At 47.7% G+C, this 23459-nt stretch overlaps 8 protein-coding genes across 8 annotated transcripts; all 8 read right to left on the minus strand.

The window, feature by feature from the left end:
• Positions 1-284: 284 nt before the first annotated feature.
• On the minus strand, positions 285-2596 carry RhiXN_11624 (isocitrate lyase; the record flags this gene model as incomplete). Its single annotated transcript, XM_043331439.1, has 12 exons — positions 285-349; positions 406-440; positions 492-597; positions 650-705; positions 760-802; positions 853-908; positions 964-1135; positions 1189-1338; positions 1387-1759; positions 1814-1865; positions 1915-2082; positions 2139-2596. The coding sequence occupies 12 exons, from the start codon at positions 2594-2596 to the stop codon at positions 285-287; spliced, it is 1734 nt and encodes a 577-aa protein (XP_043184949.1).
• A 930-nt stretch (positions 2597-3526) lies between these two features.
• RhiXN_11625 (uncharacterized protein) lies at positions 3527-3970 on the minus strand (the record flags this gene model as incomplete). Its single annotated transcript, XM_043331440.1, has 2 exons — positions 3527-3803; positions 3858-3970. 2 exons carry the CDS (start codon positions 3968-3970, stop codon positions 3527-3529), a joined length of 390 nt encoding a protein of 129 aa, XP_043184950.1.
• Positions 3971-5262: 1292 nt separating this feature from the next.
• Positions 5263-7549, minus strand: RhiXN_11626 (ankyrin repeats; the record flags this gene model as incomplete). Its single annotated transcript, XM_043331441.1, has 7 exons — positions 5263-5340; positions 5398-5788; positions 5844-5865; positions 5921-6633; positions 6774-7122; positions 7221-7298; positions 7450-7549. 7 exons carry the CDS (start codon positions 7547-7549, stop codon positions 5263-5265), a joined length of 1731 nt encoding a protein of 576 aa, XP_043184951.1.
• A 1176-nt stretch (positions 7550-8725) lies between these two features.
• On the minus strand, positions 8726-9698 carry RhiXN_11627 (pectate lyase; the record flags this gene model as incomplete). Its single annotated transcript, XM_043331442.1, has 4 exons — positions 8726-9015; positions 9070-9257; positions 9317-9419; positions 9479-9698. 4 exons carry the CDS (start codon positions 9696-9698, stop codon positions 8726-8728), a joined length of 801 nt encoding a protein of 266 aa, XP_043184952.1.
• Positions 9699-10577: 879 nt separating this feature from the next.
• On the minus strand, positions 10578-11912 carry RhiXN_11628 (polyadenylate-binding protein, cytoplasmic and nuclear; the record flags this gene model as incomplete). The annotated part of the gene is made up of 3 exons (XM_043331443.1): positions 10578-11178; positions 11510-11700; positions 11763-11912. The coding sequence occupies 3 exons, from the start codon at positions 11910-11912 to the stop codon at positions 10578-10580; spliced, it is 942 nt and encodes a 313-aa protein (XP_043184953.1).
• A 2824-nt stretch (positions 11913-14736) lies between these two features.
• On the minus strand, positions 14737-16174 carry RhiXN_11629 (Retrovirus-related Pol polyprotein from transposon TNT 1-94; the record flags this gene model as incomplete). The annotated part of the gene is made up of 3 exons (XM_043331444.1): positions 14737-15323; positions 15372-15485; positions 15532-16174. 3 exons carry the CDS (start codon positions 16172-16174, stop codon positions 14737-14739), a joined length of 1344 nt encoding a protein of 447 aa, XP_043184954.1.
• A 1346-nt stretch (positions 16175-17520) lies between these two features.
• RhiXN_11630 (Retrotransposable element Tf2 protein) lies at positions 17521-21499 on the minus strand (the record flags this gene model as incomplete). Its single annotated transcript, XM_043331445.1, has 2 exons — positions 17521-17743; positions 18312-21499. 2 exons carry the CDS (start codon positions 21497-21499, stop codon positions 17521-17523), a joined length of 3411 nt encoding a protein of 1136 aa, XP_043184955.1.
• Positions 21500-21738: 239 nt separating this feature from the next.
• On the minus strand, positions 21739-23091 carry RhiXN_11631 (Retrotransposable element Tf2 protein; the record flags this gene model as incomplete). Its single annotated transcript, XM_043331446.1, has 1 exon — positions 21739-23091. The coding sequence occupies one exon, from the start codon at positions 23089-23091 to the stop codon at positions 21739-21741; it is 1353 nt and encodes a 450-aa protein (XP_043184956.1).
• Positions 23092-23459: the final 368 nt, after the last annotated feature.

A 23459-nucleotide genomic window follows, 5' to 3' on the forward strand; every position in this document is an offset into this window, starting at 1 on the left:
TTTTGATTACGGGGTATTTTGTTGTAGTCACGAGACGACTAATGGTGGTATAGTGACAATCATGGCCAGTGATGTGTGGTATAACGTACATAGTATGACCCTTGCTGTTTTTTTTCGGTTCGTATTGCATGGACTCTCGCACATATTTTCTTGCATATTCTGTTTGCTTGCCTTTTTCTTTTCTTTTCTTTTTGCTTCGCTTTCATCGATTTTTTGTTATTTTTTTTTTGATTCATGTTTATGATCATGCATTGCAACATATACACTATCGTATCCTGTGTCCTCTAAAACGTGTGTTCTGTAGAGTCTTTGCCCATTCCTGAGGTACTGGATGAGCCAGATGAGATGGCTGCAAGGCGTATATATAAGCGTGTTGACTTGCTTTCTAGAGATAGGGTAACTTACTTGATAAAACTCGGTCGATATACGGAGCACCGCTCCTACAATGTTATTTGAGTATGAGAAGACATCAACGCGAGTTATCTGCGTACCATTTCTGGTGGGTTAATACGTCCACACCCAGTTCCTTTTCCCTGCGCTGGATAAGCTCAACGTATGCGAGCATTCCTTCACGTTTGTAGCGCTCGGCAAGTTCAGCTGCGGGTTTGTGAGTTTGGATTCAAGGGCTGAGAGGAAGCGGAGGGCATACCTGTTACCATGGCTGTACTGTGCAGACCTGCTAGGGAGATGAGTTGAAGTACGAAGCTGCGGATTCAGTCTGTCAGAAATCATGTATGAACAATTGTGAGAGTTGCCTACCCCTCCTTGGCCAAGTCCCAGACAAAGTTCTTTAGGTCATTCTCTATCTTTGTCGTGAGTAATCATGGTCTGCCTTGAAGATCCAGAACTCACCTGTAAATCCATGTGCAGACCAATTGAAGCTCGGGCTCAAGTTATACACGAGCCACCTACCCATTCGTGGTTAGTCGGGGGACTTCGGTCGATGAGGGACACTTAGCTTACTTTCCAGGGAAGGCCTTTCTGATCTTCCGTGCAAACGAGCGTGCTTGCTCCAGATCTGGTTTCTTTGTCTCGAGCCAAAGGAGTTCGGCGTGAGGTGCAAATGACAGGACTCGTTCAATGGATGCGTCGATTCCGCCCGTAAAGTGATAGTAACCTTCACGGGTACGAGGAACTATGCAACTATAGTGAGTGTTTGATATTCTAAATACTGCCAAAATAACATACGATCCCAGTCCCACAGGACATGTTCACCAAGGATGTCCTTAGCCACGTATCGCGCGTCATTGACAGATAATCCAGCCGATTGCTCGCGGAACTTGGACAATGCACCAGCCTTGTCCGAAAGCTGGGATTTAGATATGGCCTGTTCGACAGCTGATCAAATTGTTAAGTATTTTTAAATCAAGATCGCATATAGCATACCTTGCTCAAAGGTTACCAAGGGATGGCTGTCCATCCATTCTTTCTCAAGTCGATCAATCGCTGCTCCAGCTTTGCCCGCCCGCTCCGCATCATCCAGGACCTCAGCCAAAGGTTTGTAATGAGCATTCTCAGTGTATGTGGTGCCCAGGATGTATTTTTGGTCTCGAACGTCAACAGTTCCAGATATTAATCTCGCGGCCTCGGCATCAGTGCGAGCAATAAGGTGCATCGTAGACTTGAGAATATCAAGTTGGAAACGTGCACCTACCAATCGAGAAACATGGGTCGAAGTAGGAACAACAACCTTGCCGGCTTGGTGACCACACTTCTTTCCGCCATGTAGTTGATCTTCCAAGTGGATAGCTGAGGCGCCCTAAAGTTCAAGTGTTATTAGGCGTGATTTGTCATGATCGCGTATCGAACTCACTGATTCAGCAAATAGCTTTGTGAGCTTCATGACTGCCGAAATGCCACCATGACTTGAAACCGATTTAGAATGCAAAGGACGAATTAATCTATATGTCTTACCCAGTATCTCCATCAGCAATAATAGGGCGTAGGTAGTCCACATATTCCATCTTTGCCCGTTCCTCGGGGGTCGCACTCATACGCTCATCATAATGTTTGCGGTCATGTAGCTGCTGAGCACGGAATAAACGGTGAACCTGATTTGGCACTGTAGTATACGGGTAATCCCTGACAAACAAACGTTTAGGGCTGGAATGACTGCGGGTCACATTAGAGAGACTTACCCAAGATCCGGCCCGACCTCATTGTTTCCTGTAGTCAACACACTCGATGCCGCCCATCCGGAAACATAGAGAACCTCCTGGTGCTTGGCCATTTGAGTCATTTGCACAGGATCAATAGCGCCCATAGTGTGAAGAGGTCGCCCTTCGGCAGAAGCGCTCTTCAAAAGCGAGTGAAATTTATCGGACAAGAGAGACGAAGGTAGGGGTAATGGTGGTATAGAACCTTGTTTTGTTACCACAGAATCGGCAGTGTAGGATCGTTTGATTCCTTGAAACCGAGGAGATTCAAAGTATTCCTCCATATCTTTGACACGAGCTGAGTGCAATTCATTCTCTTTGGCTGCCGAAGGGGGGGCTACTTGGAGTGCCGGGGTGCTCATCGCTCTTGACTGGATACGTGCCCGAAGAGTTAGTCCACCACGTAGAGGAGTCTTTTGTACAAATTTTGAGCGAAGCATCATAGGCAAGATGGGTGTGGTGGAGAAAACAAAAGTGAAGCCCGGTCTCGATCACGAGGTAAGTGCACGCCGGCACTCGGGATTCGGGCTCAGTAATCCCGTTAACCTCCGCCAAACCCGTAACACTCCATGCTGGGTGTGATTATGAAAGTCAATGCCAGAAACCTTTTGCTCGCTTGTTTTCAGCCTGAAGCAACCTAACAGGATAACTTAAGTATCATGGACGAGTTATCCTAAAAGACTAAATGAAGTGAAACCACGCGGAATCGAGACATCACGTGATATTGGGCACTGCGCGGTTATATGTGATGGGGAAAGTACTTCCCACATGCCCAGTAGAGACTCGACCCCAATCAGGTTGAAAACTATGCCCGTAGTTCTTATCTATAACGTTAACACCATGTCAAGTGGATACACCTACCTTGGAGCGATTGCGCAGCAAAAGATCACCGCCTCATGCTACCACCATCGCCTACATATAGACTCATACTACTGGAGCCATCATTACTAGAAGGAGCTATCATCGGTGACTATTTCAATGGACGATGTCACGATATTTCAATATGTATGCGCCGTGTGCTATACACATTTGCATTGCTCTAATCAAGTATAAATCAAGAAAACGATATGTATGCACTAATTCATGAGTATGATCCATGACTTTTTCTTCGTTCCAGAGCTCCGGTACAGACTCTCCCTGATCAATAATTTCAGCACGGCCACTTTGATGATCCAGCCAGTGTTCGATACTAGCTCATAATCACTCAAAGTACTACATTAAGCTGAATGAGTATATGGTTCAGGCACATTAAAAGGACTCTGGCCGAAATCTTTACCTTTATAATTCAATGTAACGGCCTATCATCATAGACTCGATTCGGATCCAGCACCGCTCTCAGTCTTGAAAAGACGTTGGTGATCAAATGCTCCTCACTTTTTGAATAAGTTCAGATCAGCCCACCTCATCGCCTCGATCCAAATATCATCAACCGGCACGCCCAACCTTAAACAGGCATCGCAGGAGCTTAGTGCCCGAGCTCGTGTGGAGGATAGCAAGAGCCGGAACGAGTGGATCCTCAGCACTGTTTCAATGAGCTCGGCCCAGCGGGCATGAAACCTCACCGCGCCTCCATACCCGTCCCGAGCGTATGCCTCTCGAAGGTCGTTTGGGGCTTGAGATAATCGAAGGGAAAGATCATGGTTGATACTGCAGTACACTATTGATTAAGTCTCTAATCAATACAGCCAACTCGATACTCACGCCACAACATTGTCCGGAATACTCCCGTCTGCGAGAACTGAATCTCGCTTGCCCACTGGCCTAGTATCCGTCGCCACTGGACCTCCAATCACAGACATCGATGGCGCCGACATGACCGATCGTTTGCACAGCAACAGAATCAGAATACGTATTGTTCAGTAAGCCTGGAGGGATGTGAACCAGATGCCAAGAGCCCCCTACCCTCGTCCCCTTGCGCATTTATACCACCAAAACAGCCGTGTGCGTGATCGGCTCCAATTGCCGGTTTTGACTCTAATGTTATCGCACAGGTTGTAATCCAACATATTTCCGACCCTCCTAACCAGGTACAAGACAACGAGGCAAGGCTGTGTGTCCGACCAAACCCTCGTTTTGAGCATATTCGACTTAAAAAGGAGTTGGTAAATGTACCCCGATGTCGGACCATGCATTCCTCTAATCACTGAACGCGTCATACTAGGGACTATAGCCATCTTGACACGACTATAATGTACGGGTGGCAAGTAAGCGAGAGATGAGTGTAATGCGCCTATTCGGAGCTCGGTACTACCTCACGCCACGATCCACGAATCATCTTGCCCGACGCGATGTATGCGAGCATCGGTAATCAAACTCTGTAAGCCCGTGTCATAAAGCCTACTCGGTCCAGGGCTCTCCGCGAAGATGAGCTATGTATATGCGCTGGGTGAGCGGTATTACTTGTCTCGGTCATCCAAGAAGGGCGAACTGGGTATGACTCGTTGGGGTGTTTTCTATTTCAGGGAATTCACGCTGGGCGCTCTGGTACCCTGCCCGACACTTTCATCTCTAAATCTAAAAGCGCCTTGTACTGACTTGCGTCACTTAAATCTATCAGTCAAAAAATCTCCCACAGATCATATCAACACAAACGACGTGGTACAAACAACACCGCAAGCAACAAAAAGAAGAGAAAAGAAAGAGAGAAAAGAAACACAGGGAGAGAATCGCCAATCGAGTATACTCACAAGAACAGTAGGATAAGTGAAAAAAGAAAACAAGCGGAAGCGATGTGTGCCCTGTCGAGCGGTAAAAGGTACGAGTATGGGGTAGATGTAGACAGCTACGATGAGGACAGATATGCATGTATGAAAAGCAGGATTTCATGGTGGGCGGATAAGGTGTTAAATATAGGTCAGTCTAAGGCGTATGTGATTGTGGGTTTTGGGTGGTAGTAGAGGTAGCAGAAAAACGGATCCTGAAATCAGTGTGATGCAAGTCAAAGGAATGGGGTGTGCGTGCGTGCGACATGACCAAGAGGGAGATGAAGAGAAATAACAATCCGGTAATAAAGACAAATCAAATACACGTAAGCCGGTGGTGCTCATGTGATCCGGGAAAAGCGTGGCCAAATATAACAGCGACGAGTGTCTGACAACTTGGCAAATCAAGCGCCAACCGCTGTGATCTCTGGGGTCGTCGAGGGAGCTTCAAAAGCTGGCGCAGGAAGACCATTGACATGGACCTGTGATATTGGTTAATACGCGACTAAAGAATGTCAAAAGGAAGCCTGTCAACTCACCTTGCTCAATGCATCCGCCAAGTCTCCGACAACCTCCGAATCTGCCTTGCCTTTCTTTGCGGGTGCGGGGGCCTGCAAAACTTGAGCAGCCGTCAAGCCGTTTCCGCTTCCATTCGTGGGAGCCACTGGAGCGGGCTTGTCTGAACCCGAACCTCCTTTTAGCACAGGGAAATCGTCTGCGTTAGGCACACGCTGGCCTGCATTTTGATACTCCACACCAGGTGCAAAGGGAAGCTTCGTGCCGGGAGGAATGTGCGCAGGCGGCGGGCCATCCTGGTGATTCGTCGGCTGGCGAGAACGGTGGCCATTGAATCTCCCGTTGCTGGAGGGGTAGCGGAATGTGGCTTGAGCCCCCGGTTCAGGCATGACGTGGGGGAAACGACAATCGTCCCTAAAAGAGAAAGAGCGCAAGTAAGAATCTGTTCATCAGAAATATGCCCAAAGACCCACCCATTCCGGCACCTCCCGCTAGGAAAGAAAAGGCATGGCGGCTTGGGTTGCCTGCCAGCACCGAAGGACTCACGTCTGCCTCCGCGTCCATTTCGACGGGCGAATCCACCGTTAAGGTGGTTTCCGGTACCATTGACACCATTGGCAGCTGGGGTCGTCTGAGTTTCTTCGGCCGTTCCATTGACAGCACCGTTTACAGGAGTTTCCTTAGGAGCCTCGGCGTATGGGCGAGGATAGGGATATGAGACCGGAGGACCGGGGGTGTATGGTGTGGTGGCGCTGTAAGGAGTCGCGCTTCCAGGAGAGAACGGCGGGGGTCCGAAGGGAGAGGGAGTGCCGTTTGTAGCCGGAGTGTAAGGAGTACCGCTGCTTGCGGGACTGAATGGTGCCCCATTCGCAGCAGGGGGTGGATATGGGGCTCCATTAGTGGGAGGAGGATAAGGAGCCCCATTAGAGAACGGAGTTCCGTTTACAGGAGGAGGGAACGGCGCCCCGTTGGTACCAGGGGAGAACGGAGGTGCTCCATTTGGTGGTGGAGGGTACGAAATAGGGCCCGGCGGTGGGAACGACTGCGTTCCGGCGACTGGGCTAGAAGACGGATCGATTGTGGCCGCGCCTGGGGGCGGAGGCGGGTGTGGGTAAGCCCCTGGGCGCATCATGTAGTATGGGTGAGGAGGATACATTGGCGTGTAGTGAGAGGGGGCCGGTGGAGGAGGTCCCGAAAAATACGAAGGTTGGGGGTGAAGGAATATACACGATGATCCATAGCGACAGACCGGGAAGTACCTGCAAACGGACATATGAACGTTAGCAAAATTCAGTAAAATCCACATGAGAAGAAGCGCCCGTATCTCGTAAGACACACATCTCGGCATCTCATCCCACGATAGCGCGTTGAACGGGGAAATTAGAGGAGCGGGACTGACCTGCAGGGGATTGTGCGAGCGACGTCTGCGGGCGGGAGATTGTGGACTCCGCCAGGTGTATTTGCGTCGCCGTGTGGGGGGAATGGCGGCATGGGCGGTTGGCCATCGGGAGGAGGCATCATGGCATACGGGTACGGGGGGTAATGCCCTTCGTGGCCCGGAGGGGGCGGATAGTAATAGTGTTGCATAAGTGCGGGGTCGTAAGGGATGTTTGGGTCACCGGATTGCGGGTACCCTTCATAAGTCGGCTGGGCCACAGCTGGCTTTGCTTGCAAAAGAGCCAATATCTCTGGGTCTGTGGTGTACGTCTCTGGCTTTCCTTGGTCAGAGGCGTTATTGATATCGGCGCCTGGAGAGCAGCCAGATGATGTCGATAGCAAATTTGCGGGCGGTTAAAACACCATGTCAGGATAATCGATGGGGAAAAATTATCTGGAAAATACCGACCTGCAGCAAGCAATGCCTTAATAATGTCCTTGTGGCCGTTCCTGACTGCCTGGATGAGTGCTGTCGTGCCGGTGTGGTCTGAAAACGTGGCAAACGAAATGAATTTTGGTCAGAACCATGCTGGTATAGAGCCGCACAGCTGCCACTCTAGATCGAGCTTCCTAGATCGGTCTACGGCCGCAGCACATAGTGCTGGGTGTGGATATGGCAGCTGGATTGCCTAACTCACCCTTGATCTCCAGGTCGACTCCCGGCTCCTTGAGTTGCTGTTGCACACTCTCTAGGTCCTGGACCTCGGCCGCACATGCATTCCAGAGAGCAGACACCATCGCACGCCGAATATGGGTTCTAGGCAAGGAAGGGATAGGTGGTAGTGGTGGACGGAGTAGGGACTAGGAGCTTTCAGCCTGACGGACAGGATCGGATTCGGAGAAGAAAAAAGAGTTCCAATAATTTTCTCGTGCGTGTTGCATCTCTCACGTGTATCATCAGTCATATCAATCCCCCCTTCTCCCTGACTTCTTCCTCTCGCAAATTCCAAACCAAGTCTTCCATTGCTATGTACATACAAACTGTATGCGCACAATATTTTGTGACCCTCTCTCGCAAGCATTTTTTTTATCAGCCCTATAGATTTATCAGCCCATTCTCGGGCCGTTCGACTTTGTTTGTCGCGTCGCACGTGACTAAAATGTTACGGGGAGTAACGTGGCTGCAAAATTCAGCACTATGACTCAGGTCATACGTGTGGGGCGTAATCCGACCCTCTTCAAGCTGGTGCGCATATCTTCTAGCTTTCAATCCTATCTCTTATGGAAAATGAGGTCAAGTATCGATCCAAGCACGTATGTCAGTGTCGTCATCTGGTACTATACAGAATCAATCCCTGCTTCGAAAATGTTTTGCATCCAGCTCGAAGTGTTGCGGCGCAAACAATGCTGCACGTCACCCTTTCAGGTTAACAGTATTTTGGAGGTTGGGACCAGGTTACGTGGTCGGTACAAATTACTTGTTTTCAAAGCCGGGAGATATTAACATTTGAAACGCCACGTGAGAAGGGTGAAACGTTCCTGGATGTGTTTATCGCTCAAGGCTTGACAGGCTTATAAGAACCATTTGACTGACAAAACCAATGTTGACGGATATGCCTATATGCGGTACAGTATTGGCGTCAGCGCCGTGTCGAAAACGATGGGATGTAGCCAACCCTTAGATCGAATGGATGTTCATATAGCGGAGTTTGAACGCAAAGTCAGAAGGTTAAACACCCAAACGATCGTAATCAAAACTAGGTTAATTAGAGCACCAGGTTCTGACATTACGGGCTATTTAGTCTTTGAGTACATCTGGGGGATAAATCGGAATATCTTGATTATTAATTGATAGTAAGCACACAAAATCCTATCATCTCAGTATTCATAACGTCCTAGCAAATTACAGGATTTAGAACTTGCAGCTAGGAAATATCAACAAAGTCGGCAACTATTCAATTAATAGCAGGTAGATTAAACGAACCTAGCGTTGGCAGTATTGCTGGTTAGTTTCGTAGGCTCGTCACCATTGTTGTTGCCCTCGAAAGTATCACAGACGCTCTTGACATTTGTCACCTTGACGGTGGCAGTATTGACAGTCGCAACGTCGCCAAGGTTCGAGTTGATACCAACTAGGAGCTTGCCATCGGTTGCAACGACATTGGAGATGGTCACGCTACGAGCATGCTGAGTAGAGCAGTTACCGCACGATCGATAGAGTTTTCCAAAGTTCTGGACGCAAAAAGAGTCGATCGTTACGGAACCTAAGCATATAATGAGAATCCAGCAGGCTACATATTCCATTTAAGTTAACCTACCTCCACCGTTGTGTTGGACCACCTTATCTTCGGCGCCTTTGGCTCCACCGCCGGTGATCGTCGATGTACCGGAAGACTGTTTGATTGTAATCGCATCCTCGCATACATCTTCAAACCACACATTATTCAGCGTGCAAGAGCCAAGGCAGTGAACACCCTCGACCTGGTTGGCCCCGATCACGACATTTCTAAATATCAAAGTTCGGTTGATCGGGCATTGCTCACTGACAGTGCCATGGCCACTTACTGAAGAGTAGCCCCTTCCTCAAGGAGAAACACGGCATCTTTGTCTCCTCCTTCTATTTGACCCTTGCAGGCCCCCTCGCCGCGATCGAAGCGTACATTCCCGCCTAAATCGCGAAATATTGGTGAGTGCCCCATTTTGCTAGTGAGCGTCTATCAGAATTACCATCAAATGTTCCCTTGATGATCATTGCCGCTGTGAGCGAGGTCGTCTTTGGTGGAGTCGGGAACGTGCAAGTGGCCTCACGTTTGATAAACCGCGGGGCATCTGCATCGCGAGTGACAAAACCGCTCCTATTGTAAGATGCGGAGGTGCGCGAAGGAGCAGCAGACACCAGTTGCGCCATGAGAGCAACGGAGGTAAGGGCAAGAGTAGAGAAGAACATCGTAGATGTAGTGAAGGTGTTGGTGGCCAAGATTGAGAAGCAAAGTAATGCCCAAAAGTGAGGAAATAAGAGAGTAATGCCTTGTTAAATAGATGGCGAGAAATTCGGCTTCTGTTATTTATGTGCGGTTAAGTGATACCGTTGGAAGGCTTTGGGGCTATGGGCGACTAGGTTTCCATCCGGAGCAAATGATTAAGTAGCCATCCAGATGTATCGCTCCATCGTAAGGCTTGGCCAGGATTAAGAAGTCTTTTGTTCCCGAGGGAATAAAATATTAGCGGCGTGATAAATAAGGCCCAACTCCCATTTTTGAATAGATCCCAGGGCGAGCTGGACGATTCCGCGAGGAGATGGTAACGAACAACATATATGACTAACAGCCTGCCAATGGTTGCTTGGATTCCATTGTTAGGATGGAATCAATTCCCACACCCTTGAATGCTGCACTTGAAGATATAAGAGCCTTAGTACGTGTCCATGGGCTGTGATACGTGCAACAATGTAGATAGGTACCCGGTAACTTCGGGAGCCATGTATATGGGATATTTGGGTCGCTGGTCGAATATACATAGTTATAAGAACAAGGGCACAACCAATGCTACTATTTCACTGGCCCGTAAACAGGTTTCGATCTGTAGGCGCGTTGAAGAACTGGCTAACTCAAGCAGTCTCCATACCCGTTGACCAAGTTTGTTTATTCTAAACCTATAATAGAAACATATGCATTTCACATCAAACTTTTTTCAAGAGCCCAGGCTTATGGTTTCGAATGAAGTTCATATTAGAGTATCCGGAATAATCTGAGATATCAAGTGGTTCTACACAAGACTTAAGCTTGAGTACGAGGCTTGAGTCTCCATTGGGAAATGAACATGGAACTTACTCCTCCAGATACCTATACTTCTTCGCCAAAGCACAATACAAGGCTTCCATATGCTCGTCAATATAAGTTCTTAAAGTGTGAATACACTTGCTACCACAGGGCAGCCATGGTTGGGACTTGGATGCCCAGGAGATTGAATACCTGTATTCAGGTAGGCGTACGATATAACGAATATCTTCCGAAGGAATTGGAGAGTTTAGCCCTTGGCATCTGCCAAACGTATCGCTCCACCATTTATTGATGTTTGAAGGATTGCGACAATTGGGACAGTCTTTGAATATCTCGAGTATCTCTGACGGCTCTAGCAACCAGTTGATTCCTAAATCGGTGTGATCGCATAGTTGAACGAGGGTACTGTTGCCTGCGTATAACACTCTACGTTGCTCTCGAGTAAGACGAGTCCATACGCGAGAACGGTGGCCCAACGAAAGGACAACAGAAAATATGAAGCCGAACATATCAGGAGTGTTGACTAGAAGATCTTTTTCCGTGTAAAGGTCGGCACATATGGCAATGATAGTATGGTCGGACAAGTCTTTTGATTCGTCCGGACAATCATAAGCCTTGCAGACCAAGTTACTTATAATTAATCGCATTCTATGGAGTATTGAGCCTCGGTAGCTTTTTAGGCTCGTTTTTTGCATATGTTTCATAAGTTGTTTGACTATTGCGGTATTCCAATTGCCTTCGCCGGTTAATCGTGACATAGAAAACCTGAATATTTGGTCGATTTTAGACTGAGCCCAATCATCTAGTTTTCTTATCCCGAATTGGTCGGCCAAGTAACCAATTTTTGATAGACGATATATCAACTCTGGATTGTGCCGATAAGAATGGTTAACGCTGGAAAGAAGTTCGATAAATTCGTGATTTCCGACGCTATTATACATGAGAGTGTAACTGTAGTAAATGCGCATTAATCACTTACCCACCTGATGAAACTGTCAAAAGGTCGCGAACTGTTTCAACTGAAATATTGGGAGGGAGAACTATCGGATCTTTATCATTGAATCCTGCATTACTGCTAGAATTGGTAGATAAATCGAATGCGCTCTTCATGTAAGATTTGAGTTCATAATCTTGGATGCCTGGGTCTGGGGCAAGAAACGATGCTGGAATCTATACCGAAGTGCAAGAAGATATAAGTTCACCATGACCGATCCTGATATACAGCGACATACTCGGAACAAATTACCCCCTACCGAGAGAACGATGATGTTGTATTTATAGTAGAACACAGGGTCTTGCGTAGGCCTAGAGGCAGCCGTTATTCGAGCTGGTGGGTACTGTGCAAGCAGAATATTGTTTCTAGAGCTGTCACAATCGGTCATTTTAATATTTTTTTACTCCAAGAATCTATATCGGCGCTGTGGTAGGTCTGATTTCTTCAAAGAGTGATTCAAAGATCAGCAGCTTCTCATATCGATATCACGTGTGCTAGTACATCATGGTCAAGAGTACTGCTGCCAAATCCACGATCGGGCTCCCAACAGGATTTTAGGATAGTGACATTTATAAAAGGTAGAGATATTGATAAAGTTGTTTGAACCGATCTAAACATATACCGAGTAGTTATAAACCTTTCTTACTGAGTGCATAACGCTGTGTTCGACACCAAATATAGAACAAGAAGCGACATAGGAACGTACGTCAAACATGAGACAAACGTAACATATACACAACTGCATTTAGGCCGATAGACATTGCCCCAAACAATCTACCGGTACATATTATTACGATTGGTTTATAATTATTGTAGAAAGGGCTGTCTCTAATGTGCCTCTTTATTGTAAGAGTAGTTAGACTCAGTGGATTTAGGATATTATTCTCAGAGCTCATATAATCTGATATAGAGGTGACGTATCACTGGTATTAATTCAGTGTCATCACCAGTGTGATGATTCTGAAAGGAGATACGGTGGAGGGCCATCGTTATCGTTGTCACAATATCCAACCCTCCGATTACATGCAATCGAGTTTGGAGTAAATGTATACAATCATGCACAAAACCTACTGTTTACTGTCGAAATTCCATGGGAGCAGCGAAGGTTAGGGTTGTGTGGCCTTATAATATCGAAATGACGGGAACATACAAAAGTGTACTAAAATTCGTAAGGAGAGTCCTTGTTAGCTGCCATACTGGGGTGGATTGAGGTTTTCCGGGCCTGGGGCGCTGGATCCTGAGAAACGATATACATCAACATTCACTGAGTTTTGACTGCAGTTGTGAATCGAGAGTGTCTTTAAGACTGTACATATGGGGAATTATAGTTGAGTAATAACTGGGTATCCCCCATAATCATATGTATGGTGGAACAATATTTTTGGTCAGCTATATAAATAATCAAACGAGAGTGCAGAAAACCTCCTGTGGTAAATGACCGGCGGAGAGTAACCTCTGGTAAATAGCGTGTTACTCCTACTAGGTGACCAAAGGTTAGTTCCCGTACCTTCCACCAAACGTTGCAAGTTTACCTTCCGTCAAACGGTTCTACACATAAGATATTAATATACCACCAAAGAGAAGCGATGCATTAGACCCACTGCACCAAAAGGTTGTACTTTTCCGCAAAGCACTGATATAATTTATCCGTGGATTTCATAGCAAGGGCCTTAACTTTGTTGGCGCAGTCACAAAAGATAGATTTACTGGCAAACGCCACCAAGAACCGAGATAAATAAAACGGTATGCCAACAATACAACGAATGTCTTCCAGCTGCACATGAGATTTTAAGCCCTTTAATCGGGAGAATGTGGCATCCCAGCAAGAGTCGAAGTTGTTTGAACATCTGTTGCAAACGTGCTTAATTTCCGTAGGGTTCGGTAACCAAGAAATACCCAAGTCGGTGTGGTTACTGAGGCAAGTAAATATCATAGCAGCAGCATAGAGTACCCTGCGATCTTCTCTAGTTAATTGATCCTCCCATACGGGGGATTTGTGGCCCAAGGAAAGAATAACAGTAAAAACAAATCCAAAAAGGCCGGGACTATGTAGTCGTAGACTCCTTTCTTTATATAGTGCTGCACATACATTGACCATGTTTCCTTGAGGTGCTTTGTCAACACCTGGGTAAGCCATGGTGATTGCTTTAGAAATAGCAAGATGGGCTGCGGATAATATCTTCCATCGGTAATTGAAGGTTCCAGTTTTCTGCATGTACCGCATAAGCTAGACCATGGACTAAGAGTCCCAATCATCCTGAACTGGAAGTTTATTTGCAAGCTCTTTGAGGACTTTGCTAATGTGCATCTGAAACCAAGTATCCAATCTCCTGAGACCGAATCGACAACCCAGATAACCGAGTCTTATCAATTGGCTAGCCAGATCGGTAGTGTAGCTTGATGGTATTTCAAGTGTTTGAATCAAATTGAGCATGGAACTGTTTGTGTGGAAAGAAGTAAAATGTATATAGAAACAAATATATTATAGAACAAATTAATTACAAAGTATGAACAAGAGTGAAATTGAGTGAGAATAGGATGATTTGTTAGGAGACAGAACAAGCCCCCCTTATATACCCGTGAACCAACCAGTTGAGTCACTTATAGGGGTGACGCATACTTACTGCGCTTTACTGCGCATATAGCTGATTGGTTAGTTAGCACTGACTCAATTACATGGAATATACTAGATTGTTCTAGTATGTACAAGTTATTTCTACACTCCCCCTTAATTGAGTCACACATTTACAGATATACATATTGATTCAATTCATTTGTTACAGTTCACATTTTCAGTTTGTACAGCTATTTTGTGTCCTGGACACGGTCACATGACCAGTACAAGTGGTTGCATGCTGGCCCAAGCCCAAATTTGGGGGGTAGCAGGTGTAATCATGGGTTGTCAGCAGAGGAATAATAGGGCTCTATGGCTTAGTGGTCAAGCTGGTTCAATTCCAGCTAGTTCTATTTTCCTCTGTTTATGACAATCCAAGGCTTTTGAGCTTGGTATTGTATAGTTTGTTCCACATGCGGCCTGCTTGTTTCAGACCGTAAATTGAACGTTTTAGTTTTAATACTTGATTCGTACCGTCTTCAAAATATGGGATTTGTTGCATGTATAATTCTTTGTTTACTTTTGCATGTAGGTACGCAGAATTAACATTGAGCTGTCAAATATCCCAATCATTTTGGTTAGCAATGGATAACAGTAATCATATTGAGTCAAGACGTACTACAGGTGCAAACGTCTCATCAAAGTCAATACCAGGTTGTTGGCTAAAGCCTTGGGCTACTAGTTGTCCCTTGTAGCGGGCTGGTGTGCCATTGGCGTTACGCTTGAGTGTGAATACCCATGCGTTTCCAATTGCCTTGTGGCCGGGTGGTAGATTGGTGAGATTGTATGTATCCATTTTCTTGAATGTACTAACCTCCTTTGCCATGGCTTTTTGCCATTCCTCTGCGTCCGGTCCAGCAAGCGCTTCCGCAACGGTTGGGTGGTTGTTGGGCGCGGATAGCTTGGCGGCATAGGCCCATTTGTGTTCCACATCCCCGGGCGTTGCCAGGGTGTTATCCAATTTGGTTGAAGTCAATTTGGATAGGTTGAGGTAGCTGAATTGATTGTTGAGCAAGTTGGATAAGGACGTGTCCAGTTTGGTTGCTGGCAGGGTTGCCAGCAGGTAGGCAAGCTTGGACGGGATGGTAGGGGCGGAGAGTATGGAGGAGGTGTTGGTGGAGAAGGTATATGCATCAAGATCAACATTGGAGCTGTTGGAGTGCATGCTTGCGGCATTGGGGAGGTCTAGTACAAGGTTAGTAGTCTTGTTTGTTGCTTGGTTATTAAGCTGACCTGTTGCAACATTGTCGGGGAGTTTAATCCTGACTCCGCCACGTTCTTGTTGGAGTGAGATGTGAGTAGGGTTAGGATTCCTACTGTGGGTTTGGGCTCCGGTTGAGACGTTACCTTTGAGCGCATTGATTGTTTGTAGAGTTAGAAATAGAATTATTACCAGTGCGCATAACAGGATTGTTGCAAACAGTGGTAGGTTTGGGAACAACAGGTTGATTGAGTGATTGCTGAACAAGTTGAGTTGGTTTGTTGGATGTTGATTTGTTGCTCAGCGGTTTGGTTTTTATACCCATATGTTCTAATTTTTTAATTTTTATTTCTTCACTATCTACATGCGCTCCCCCTGTTCTAGTATTTTCTATTGGTTGTTGCGCAGCGCTGTTAGCTTGCGTCATCTCCCCCTCAGCGGGCGGAGCAACCAATTCTCCTGGTTTGGGTTTGCCGTTATCAACTTCTTCAATTTGTGCATGACTTGGAAAGGTGACATTTTGCGAGTGCAATATGCGGTTTGATCCTGACTTGTAGTACCACCAGCTCTTTCCTTGGACGTCTGATATGCCCACAAATATTGCAGTCGTTGTCTTAGGGTCAAGCTTAGACAAGTCTCCACCTTGATTTAGTACGTAGCACTTACTTCCCCAAGGACGGAGCGTATTAACATTGGGTTTAATGCCCCAGAAGGCTTTGTAGGGCGTTTTCCAGAATGTTCTGTGCACTTGCGTAGGCACGCAATTCTTTAGGTAGCACGCGTATGCTATGGCCTTGCTCCAAAGGAACTTTGGGGCGTTTGACTCAAGCAGCATGGCTTGTGCTTTCTTGGTGAGTGTTTGATTCAACCTTTCAGCAATGCTGTTTTGTTGGGCTGAATACAGGGCCGTAGTTTCCAAAATAGTCCCCCTTTGAGTGGCATGCTTGATCCAGTCTTTATTCACAAATTCCCTACCATTATTGAAGCAAACTTTCTTGATTTTCTTATCTTTTTGTGTATTTAGTATTGCTTCAAATGATTTATATTTGTTCAATGTTTCATCCTTGTGTCTTAAGAAACCTAAACAAGTAAATTGTGTAGCTACATCCGTGAATGATACATAGTACTTGTATCAACCAATTGAAGGAGTTTGGGCCGGTCCCCATACATTGGTTACTACTAACTCACCTATATTGGAGACTTTTGTTGCCAATTCTTTGGGGAATGGTCAAGTGTGGGCCTTTGTTTGTGCGCATACATCACATTCAAAGTTAAGTCCAATGGCGTTGTCAGCTATTTTGTTGTGCACCACTGTAAGGTGGGCACACGCTGGTGGAGTTGGGCGCTTAAGGCCGTACTACTACAAGCAACACGTACATAATCTAACTAATAAGGCTATACTACTTCCGCTTGAGGCGGACTACTACTACTAACTAATGCGGGGGGGCCTTAGGCCTGGAGGTGTGGTGAGTTAAGGGGGTGGTGAGCGTCTAAGTACTACTGGGGGCCTGCTACTTAGCTGGCTGACTAATCCTCCTCAATGAATATGAGACAAGGTAAAATCAACTTGGGATCTCCAAGCAATTTTCCTGCTGTTTATATAGACAAAGGGGAAAGTATTTACATGGTCTGTGTCAGAGCCAACAACTACCAGAAGGTAAAACCTAACAAGCTATTGCCTAATATAGGACTTATCAGCAAGTAGGGCCTAACAATGCTCAAGGCAAAGCCAGGAAAGGGTAGGACAAGACCTATATAAAGTAAAGTGCACTAATGCTGTTAAGACAGCAGGGCAAGGAACCTTTGACAGGGACTGGTATGCTCTCAGGCAATACTCTTAAGTGTATGTCTTAGGGTAGGTAGGTGTGGAAGGGGATAAGAGGTTGAGTTCTGAGGCTTAAGGCTCTCAGAACCCTCCTTATATATTCAACAGAGAAGGGGAAGAGTAATTACATGTACAAACATCATAACAAAGATAAGGTCACATGACCAGAGATAAGAAAACAAGATCACATGACTAAAGGTCATGTGATGAGATTACATAATAAGCGCCCAGCGCCTAAATAACATAAAAATGCATATATCCATAAGTCTCCATGAAAATAGCGCATATATTCACTATTTCTTTGACTTAGTGGATTCTAAGGTGGTCACGCCTCTAGGGCATGACACTTCCCCCCGTTAAGGTCCAGCTGCCTCTGGATGTTCACGGTGAAACTTAGCCAATTTTTCAGGGGCATTGGCTAAGTGGGCCTTGGGCTCCCATGTGTTATCCTCTGGTCCATACCCTTTCCATTTAACCAAGTATTTGACTTGTCGACCCACTTTCTTGGAGTCTAGGATCCTTTCAACAGTATATTCCTCTTCTCCATCAGCTGTGACAACTGGGGGATGTCCTAGACGTCTGTAAGGACGTCGAGGAGGATGGCGCTTGCGGCCGGACGTATCTAAGTAGAGAACCGCGTAAGGCGGCGGCAAGCTATCCTACGGTGACGACCAGCTATACTACAATGACCAAAGCCGTAAGGGCGATGACCAGCTATGTAACTACAGCGAGAAAGCCGCTTAAGGCGGTGTGGACTAAGTAGCTAAGTGGTTTACTGGGCTTAAGGCCCTTGTACAGTAGTGGGGATGCGACAAGAGGTAATCAACCTGGGTGTTACCATGGTCGGTTGGCCTCCTTATATATTCTACAGAGTAACTAATTACAAATACATCATGTCCAATATGTAATCAAATAAGAACCCCGCTCTGCAGTTGGCCTTACTCATGCATATGTGTCACTGACGTGTCATAGTGATGTCATTAGGTGGAGGTGGCTACGTGTGCTGAGGTAAGCGCGGAAGGGGACGTGGCTCGGCGCTTGGCGTATGATATAAGCGCCGAAGTCACGTGATCGAAAATGTTGTCCGTTTGTCTTTGTTTAAATCCAAGAAAGTGGGAATAAATTCCCTGGTATTGATTGTGTCTACAACACTGCCCCCCCTTTAAGGGCCTTGGCGGCGCCAAGGGCCTTTTCCTTCATTTCCTTTTCAAATTTTTTCAGGATTTTTTTGGCGTTTTTGAGGTTTTCCCTTGGTTCCCAGGTATTTTCCTCTGATCCGTAGCCTTTCCATTTAACCCTAAAAAACCACTTTCCGTTCCTATTTTCCATGTCCACGATTCCTTCCACTTTGTATTCTTCCTCCCCGTCCACAGTGACCGGGGGCGGCCGGTTTTCAAATGCGCGTTTATCGTCCTTTTTCACCTTTGACAGTAGTCCCACGTAGAAGACGTTATGGATTCTCATAGATGGCGGGAGTTCTAGGCGGTAAGCACGGTCGGAGATCTTTTTGGTTATTTTGAAGGGGCCTAGCCGTTGTTCCGTTAACTTGGGACTCAGGGTTTTTAGTTTTACGTTCTTGGCGTCTAGCCAGGCCTCTTCTCCTACTTCAAAACTGATTGGTTCTCCTGTTTCTCCGGCTGTCATGCGTGTTTTTGATTGCCGGAGTGCTGCTTCTATTTCCCGCCATTGGGATTCCATCTGGGAGGCTACGTCATCCGCTTCGGGGACATTGGTAGGGACGTTGCTTGGAGTAAGTGAGGGTTCCCATCCATGTAGCGCTTTGAATGGGGATTTGCCGGTACTACTGTGTACTGCGTTGTTGTACGCAAATTCTGCCATTGGTAACCATCTGACCCAATCCCTCTGGTTGATCCCTGAATAAGCCCTTAGGAAGTGCTCAACCGTGGGGTTTACCTGTTCCATTTGTCCATCGCTCTGCGGGTGGTAGGCTGAGGAGAAGTGGGGGTCTATTCCTAATTGTTTGTACAATGCCTTGAGGAATTTGTTATTGAAGACCCTTCCTCGATCGGATATTGTTTTCTCCGGCATTCCGTATTTCTTCCAGACATGTCGTAGGAAAAGATCTGCCAATTCGGGAGCTTTTAACTTCTTGGAACATTCCACCAGTACTACGTATTTGGTGAAACTGTCCACAATGACCAGTATCAAGTCGTAGGCTCCGTCCTTGGGTAGGTCAACAATCATGTTGTAGGATATGTGTTGCCAGGGGCGAGACGGCAGTTCTAACGGTTGCGGGGGAATGGAAGCATACTTTGGTTTGCGGATTTGTTGGCAGGTTTTGCAGGAATCTATGTGCCAGTAAGTATCTGCGCGGATTCCGGGCCAATAGTAGTTCCTAGAGACCAGTTCCAATGTTCGTTGTCTACCCGGGTGCCCGGCCAGAGGGCTGTCGTGGAATATGCGGAGTAAGTCTGTCCGTAAAGTCCCGGTATCTGGTACCACAATCCTTCCCTGATAGAAGAGTAGGCCCGCCTCCATTTGGTAATCCTTGAAGGCTCGTTTGATGGAGGGCGGGGCTTTTGACTTGTTCTGTAGGAATTGGAGTATTTCCTCCAGGGATTCGTCCTGATCCAAGGATGCTTTGATTTGGCGTTGCAGCTCTTTTTCAGGAATAACTAGGCCAACATTAGCGAATACAGGATCCGGTAGCATGGTTTGTGGTTCAGGTGGGATGTCCGCGTGATCTGATCGGCGTGATAGGGCATCCGGCTTGCCAGATTGTTTACCTGGGCGGTATACAATATGGAAGTTATATCCAGCTAGCAGTAGATGCCATCTGGCATGGCGGCGGTTGAACGTGCGGGACTCCTTCCAATATTCTAAGTTGCGGTGATTGGTGAACACAGTGACGGGGTGTAAGGTTCCCTCTAAGAAGATACGCCAGTATTCAAAGGAGCAGATGATTGCCAGTAATTCCTTGTCATGTGTATCGTAATTCAGTTCCGCGCCTTTGAATGATTCTGACAGGAACCCTAGGGGGTGTAGGCGGCCGTCTTCTTGGCGTTGGCTTAATATGGAACCTAGTGCTGCGCTGGAGGCATCCGTTTCTAAGAAGTAAGGCTTGGTGGGGTCGGCATGGCAGAGTACGGGGGCGCTCGTGATAGCATCCTTGAGTCCCTGAAAAGCTTCCTGTTCTCTGGTATCCCATTTCCAAGGCGTGTCCTTTTTCACCAAATTATGCAACGGTCTGGCTATATGGCTGAAATTGGCCACAAAGCGGCGGAGGAAGTTGGCAAACCCTAGGAAGGACTGCACTTCCTTGACCTTGGTAGGCGTGGGCCATTCCTGAACTGCCCGAATCTTGAGTTTGTCCAGACTAAAACCTTTGTCTGACACGATAATTCCCAAGTATTCCACCAATGTAACATGGAACGTGCATTTTGACGCCTTGCAGAACAATTGGTTTGCCATTAACCGCCGTAATACTTCATGAACGTGCTGGGTGTGGGTTGCGTCATCCTTTGAATAAATTAGGATGTCATCAAGATAAATGATGACGCATACATCCAATAGATCCTTGAATAATTCGTTCATGAAGTGTTGGAATGAGGCAGGGGCGTTGGTTAAACCAAAGGTCATGACAAGAGACTCGTACAGGCCATACTTAGTGCGGAACGCGGTTTTCCATTCGTCGCCCTCCTTAACACGGACATTGTTGTAACCCCATCTCAGGTCTAGCTTGGTGAAGATCTTAGCACCACGGAGCTGGGCCATGAGGTCATCTGGACGAGGTAACGGGTACACATTCTTCTTTGTCCGACTATTGAGGCGGCGGTAGTCAACCACAAGCCAACGGGAACCATCCTTTTTGGGTACAAACATGACAGGGGAACTGATTGATGACTTGCTGGGGCGGATCTTCCCCGCCTTGAGTTTGTCCCTGAGCCAATCCTTGAGTGTGGAGGATTTGGCATCAGTCATGCTATATAACGGGGAATTGAGGGGCCCTTCTTCCGTTAGTTCAATGGCAATGTCGTAATGCCGATGTGGGGGAAGCTTGTTGAATTCTTCCTCCCCAAATACCTTGGCGTACTGGTGATATTTTGGGGGTACTCCTTCAAGGGGATTCTGATCAGCTTCCTCTTCCTTGGCAATGGCCACGTGTTCTGGTGGTGTATGGGGGAAGGAGAGGGTTTGCGCGTTCCAATTGATTTCTGGGTTGTGTGCGTCCAACCATTTCAGTCCCAAGATGGCGGCGTGAGACCCGGTGTTGCATATAAGGAAGGTCTCGGTCATTTGTTTACCATCAAATAGGAAGGTTAGGTGAGCCTTCTTCCAAATCTTTCCAGCCTGGGGGCTCGACCCATCGAGCATAGTTACGGTGCGGGGTTGAGGGAGGTCTATTAGGGGCAGGCGGAGTCGTTCTGCGGTGTGAGGATGAAGGAATGATGATGTAGCGCCTGAATCTATCAGGACTTCTAGTGGGTCCGCTTGTTTCTCTGGCTTAATTGAGATTGTGAAGAGTGGGGAAATTCTATTGGTGCTATTCGATATATTACAGATTTCAATAAGCCTAGAGTACTTAGGGTCCTTGCGCGCGGCAGCAGGTACCCTTAGTCTTTTCCCGATTCGGGTCCAGACTCTTTGCCAATTTTGGCGGCTTCCTTCTTGACACCTTCCTCCTTGGGTGTGGCTTTCCAGCCAGTGCGGCATTCCGCAAATTTATGGCCCGCCTTACCGCATTTGATGCAGAGGCCTTCAGCCCTGCGGCGGTTTCGCTCCTCCTCGGAGACAAAGTTGGGGTCACTGGAGAGGCGCCCTGGTCTTGTGGCCTGTTGGCCGGTACTCGCCCCCCTATTGGGGGTGGAGGAAGTTCCAGACTTACTACCCTTAGGCGGGTGGCTGGCACGCTCCTTGCAGAGGGCGTTGTCAATGACCAGGGCTGCGTTTTGCAGCTCCAGGAGGGTAGTGGGGCGCTGCTCTTGGGTGGCAATGAGGCGGCTGACCTCCCAGTGGAGGCCACGTGCGAATTGCCCACAAAGGGCGGCGTTGTTCCAGTCTAGGTCCATGGCGATGGTCCTAAACTTTGTAATGTACTCAGCACAGGTGCCTGTCTGAGTGAGGTAGGTGATTTGCCGCTCCGCGGCCCTTGTGGCGTCTGGGTTCCCAAACGCAGCCAGGAATTCCCTCCTGAAGTCCTCCACCGTTTGGATGATGGCCCTGTGGGACCCTAGTTGGTCGAGGTGAGGGTGCGCCCATGCTCCTGCTGCGTCCTTCATGTTCATTAGGAGGAATGAGAGTACCTCTTGGTCCGTTGGGAACATGCGCTGGTTAAGGCGGACCCATGCCATCATTCTTGTGAGCCATTGTCGTGACTCATTCCCGATTTTCCCCGTATAGGCGTCAGGGTGATCTACCTTGACGGGGGCTTGGTATGCGGCTACTGGAGCCGCTGGTGGAGGGGCAACGGGGGAACGGAGCCTGATAGGCAAAGATGGAGCGGGAGTTTGGACTCGTGGGGGGGCCCGGACAGGGGTTGGTTGGGCAAAGGTGATGGGAGGCTTGGTGGGGTTAGCCCAGGCGATGAGGGGCGCACTAGGCGCTGGAAGAGGGTCGGCTTTTGATAGGGGCCTGGGCGTGGCTTCGATTGCCGGTGGTTTCCGGTCTTCTGGTGTGTGGGGTTGGGGCCCATTAGCCTCGATGCGAGTGAGGGTTTGGTCGACTGCTCCCATCCAGTCTCGGGCTTCCTTGTTGACTTCCTTGATTTCCTTGAGTTCCCGCTCAAGCCGGATGACTTGGTTTTGCAATCCCAGGAGGAGGGAGATTGCACGGCTGAGGGATATTTCCCCAAAAACCTCTGGTTCAAGGCTCCCTGACTCATCGGCGGTTGCCGGAAGAGAGGGTCCCAGCTCTCCTTGATCGAGAGGGGATTGGGGACGAGCGGTGCTCCGGGAACGGGTTGCCATCTCATGGGGGTATGAGCGGCCTTGGTGGGAAGTGGCGCGTTGGGAGGCGCGGGAGGAAGCGCAAGAGGGGGTGCGTGACGTAATGGTGGGCAAAGGGGGGGAGGATGGTGCCTATAACAGGACTTATGGGTTGCTTTCTTGTTCTGGCGCTAAGAACTTGCGTCAACCGCCTAGCGTTGGACAGTCCCTATTGACCAATCAACTGCCGTGTACGGGCGTGATGTGGAACGGGTTTTCTGCAAGCGGGTGGATCTGCTGACTAGTTCCGCTGACAAGGGGTGCGGTGACCGGTGGTATGCGGGCGATAGGGATAGCCTGCCTTATAGCAATTTGTTACTATGTGGGACCAACAGCTCTTTGATTATTCC

Source organism: Rhizoctonia solani, chromosome 12 (genome assembly GCF_016906535.1).
Source record: "Rhizoctonia solani chromosome 12, complete sequence".
In the NCBI taxonomy this organism is placed as follows: domain Eukaryota; kingdom Fungi; phylum Basidiomycota; class Agaricomycetes; order Cantharellales; family Ceratobasidiaceae; genus Rhizoctonia; species Rhizoctonia solani.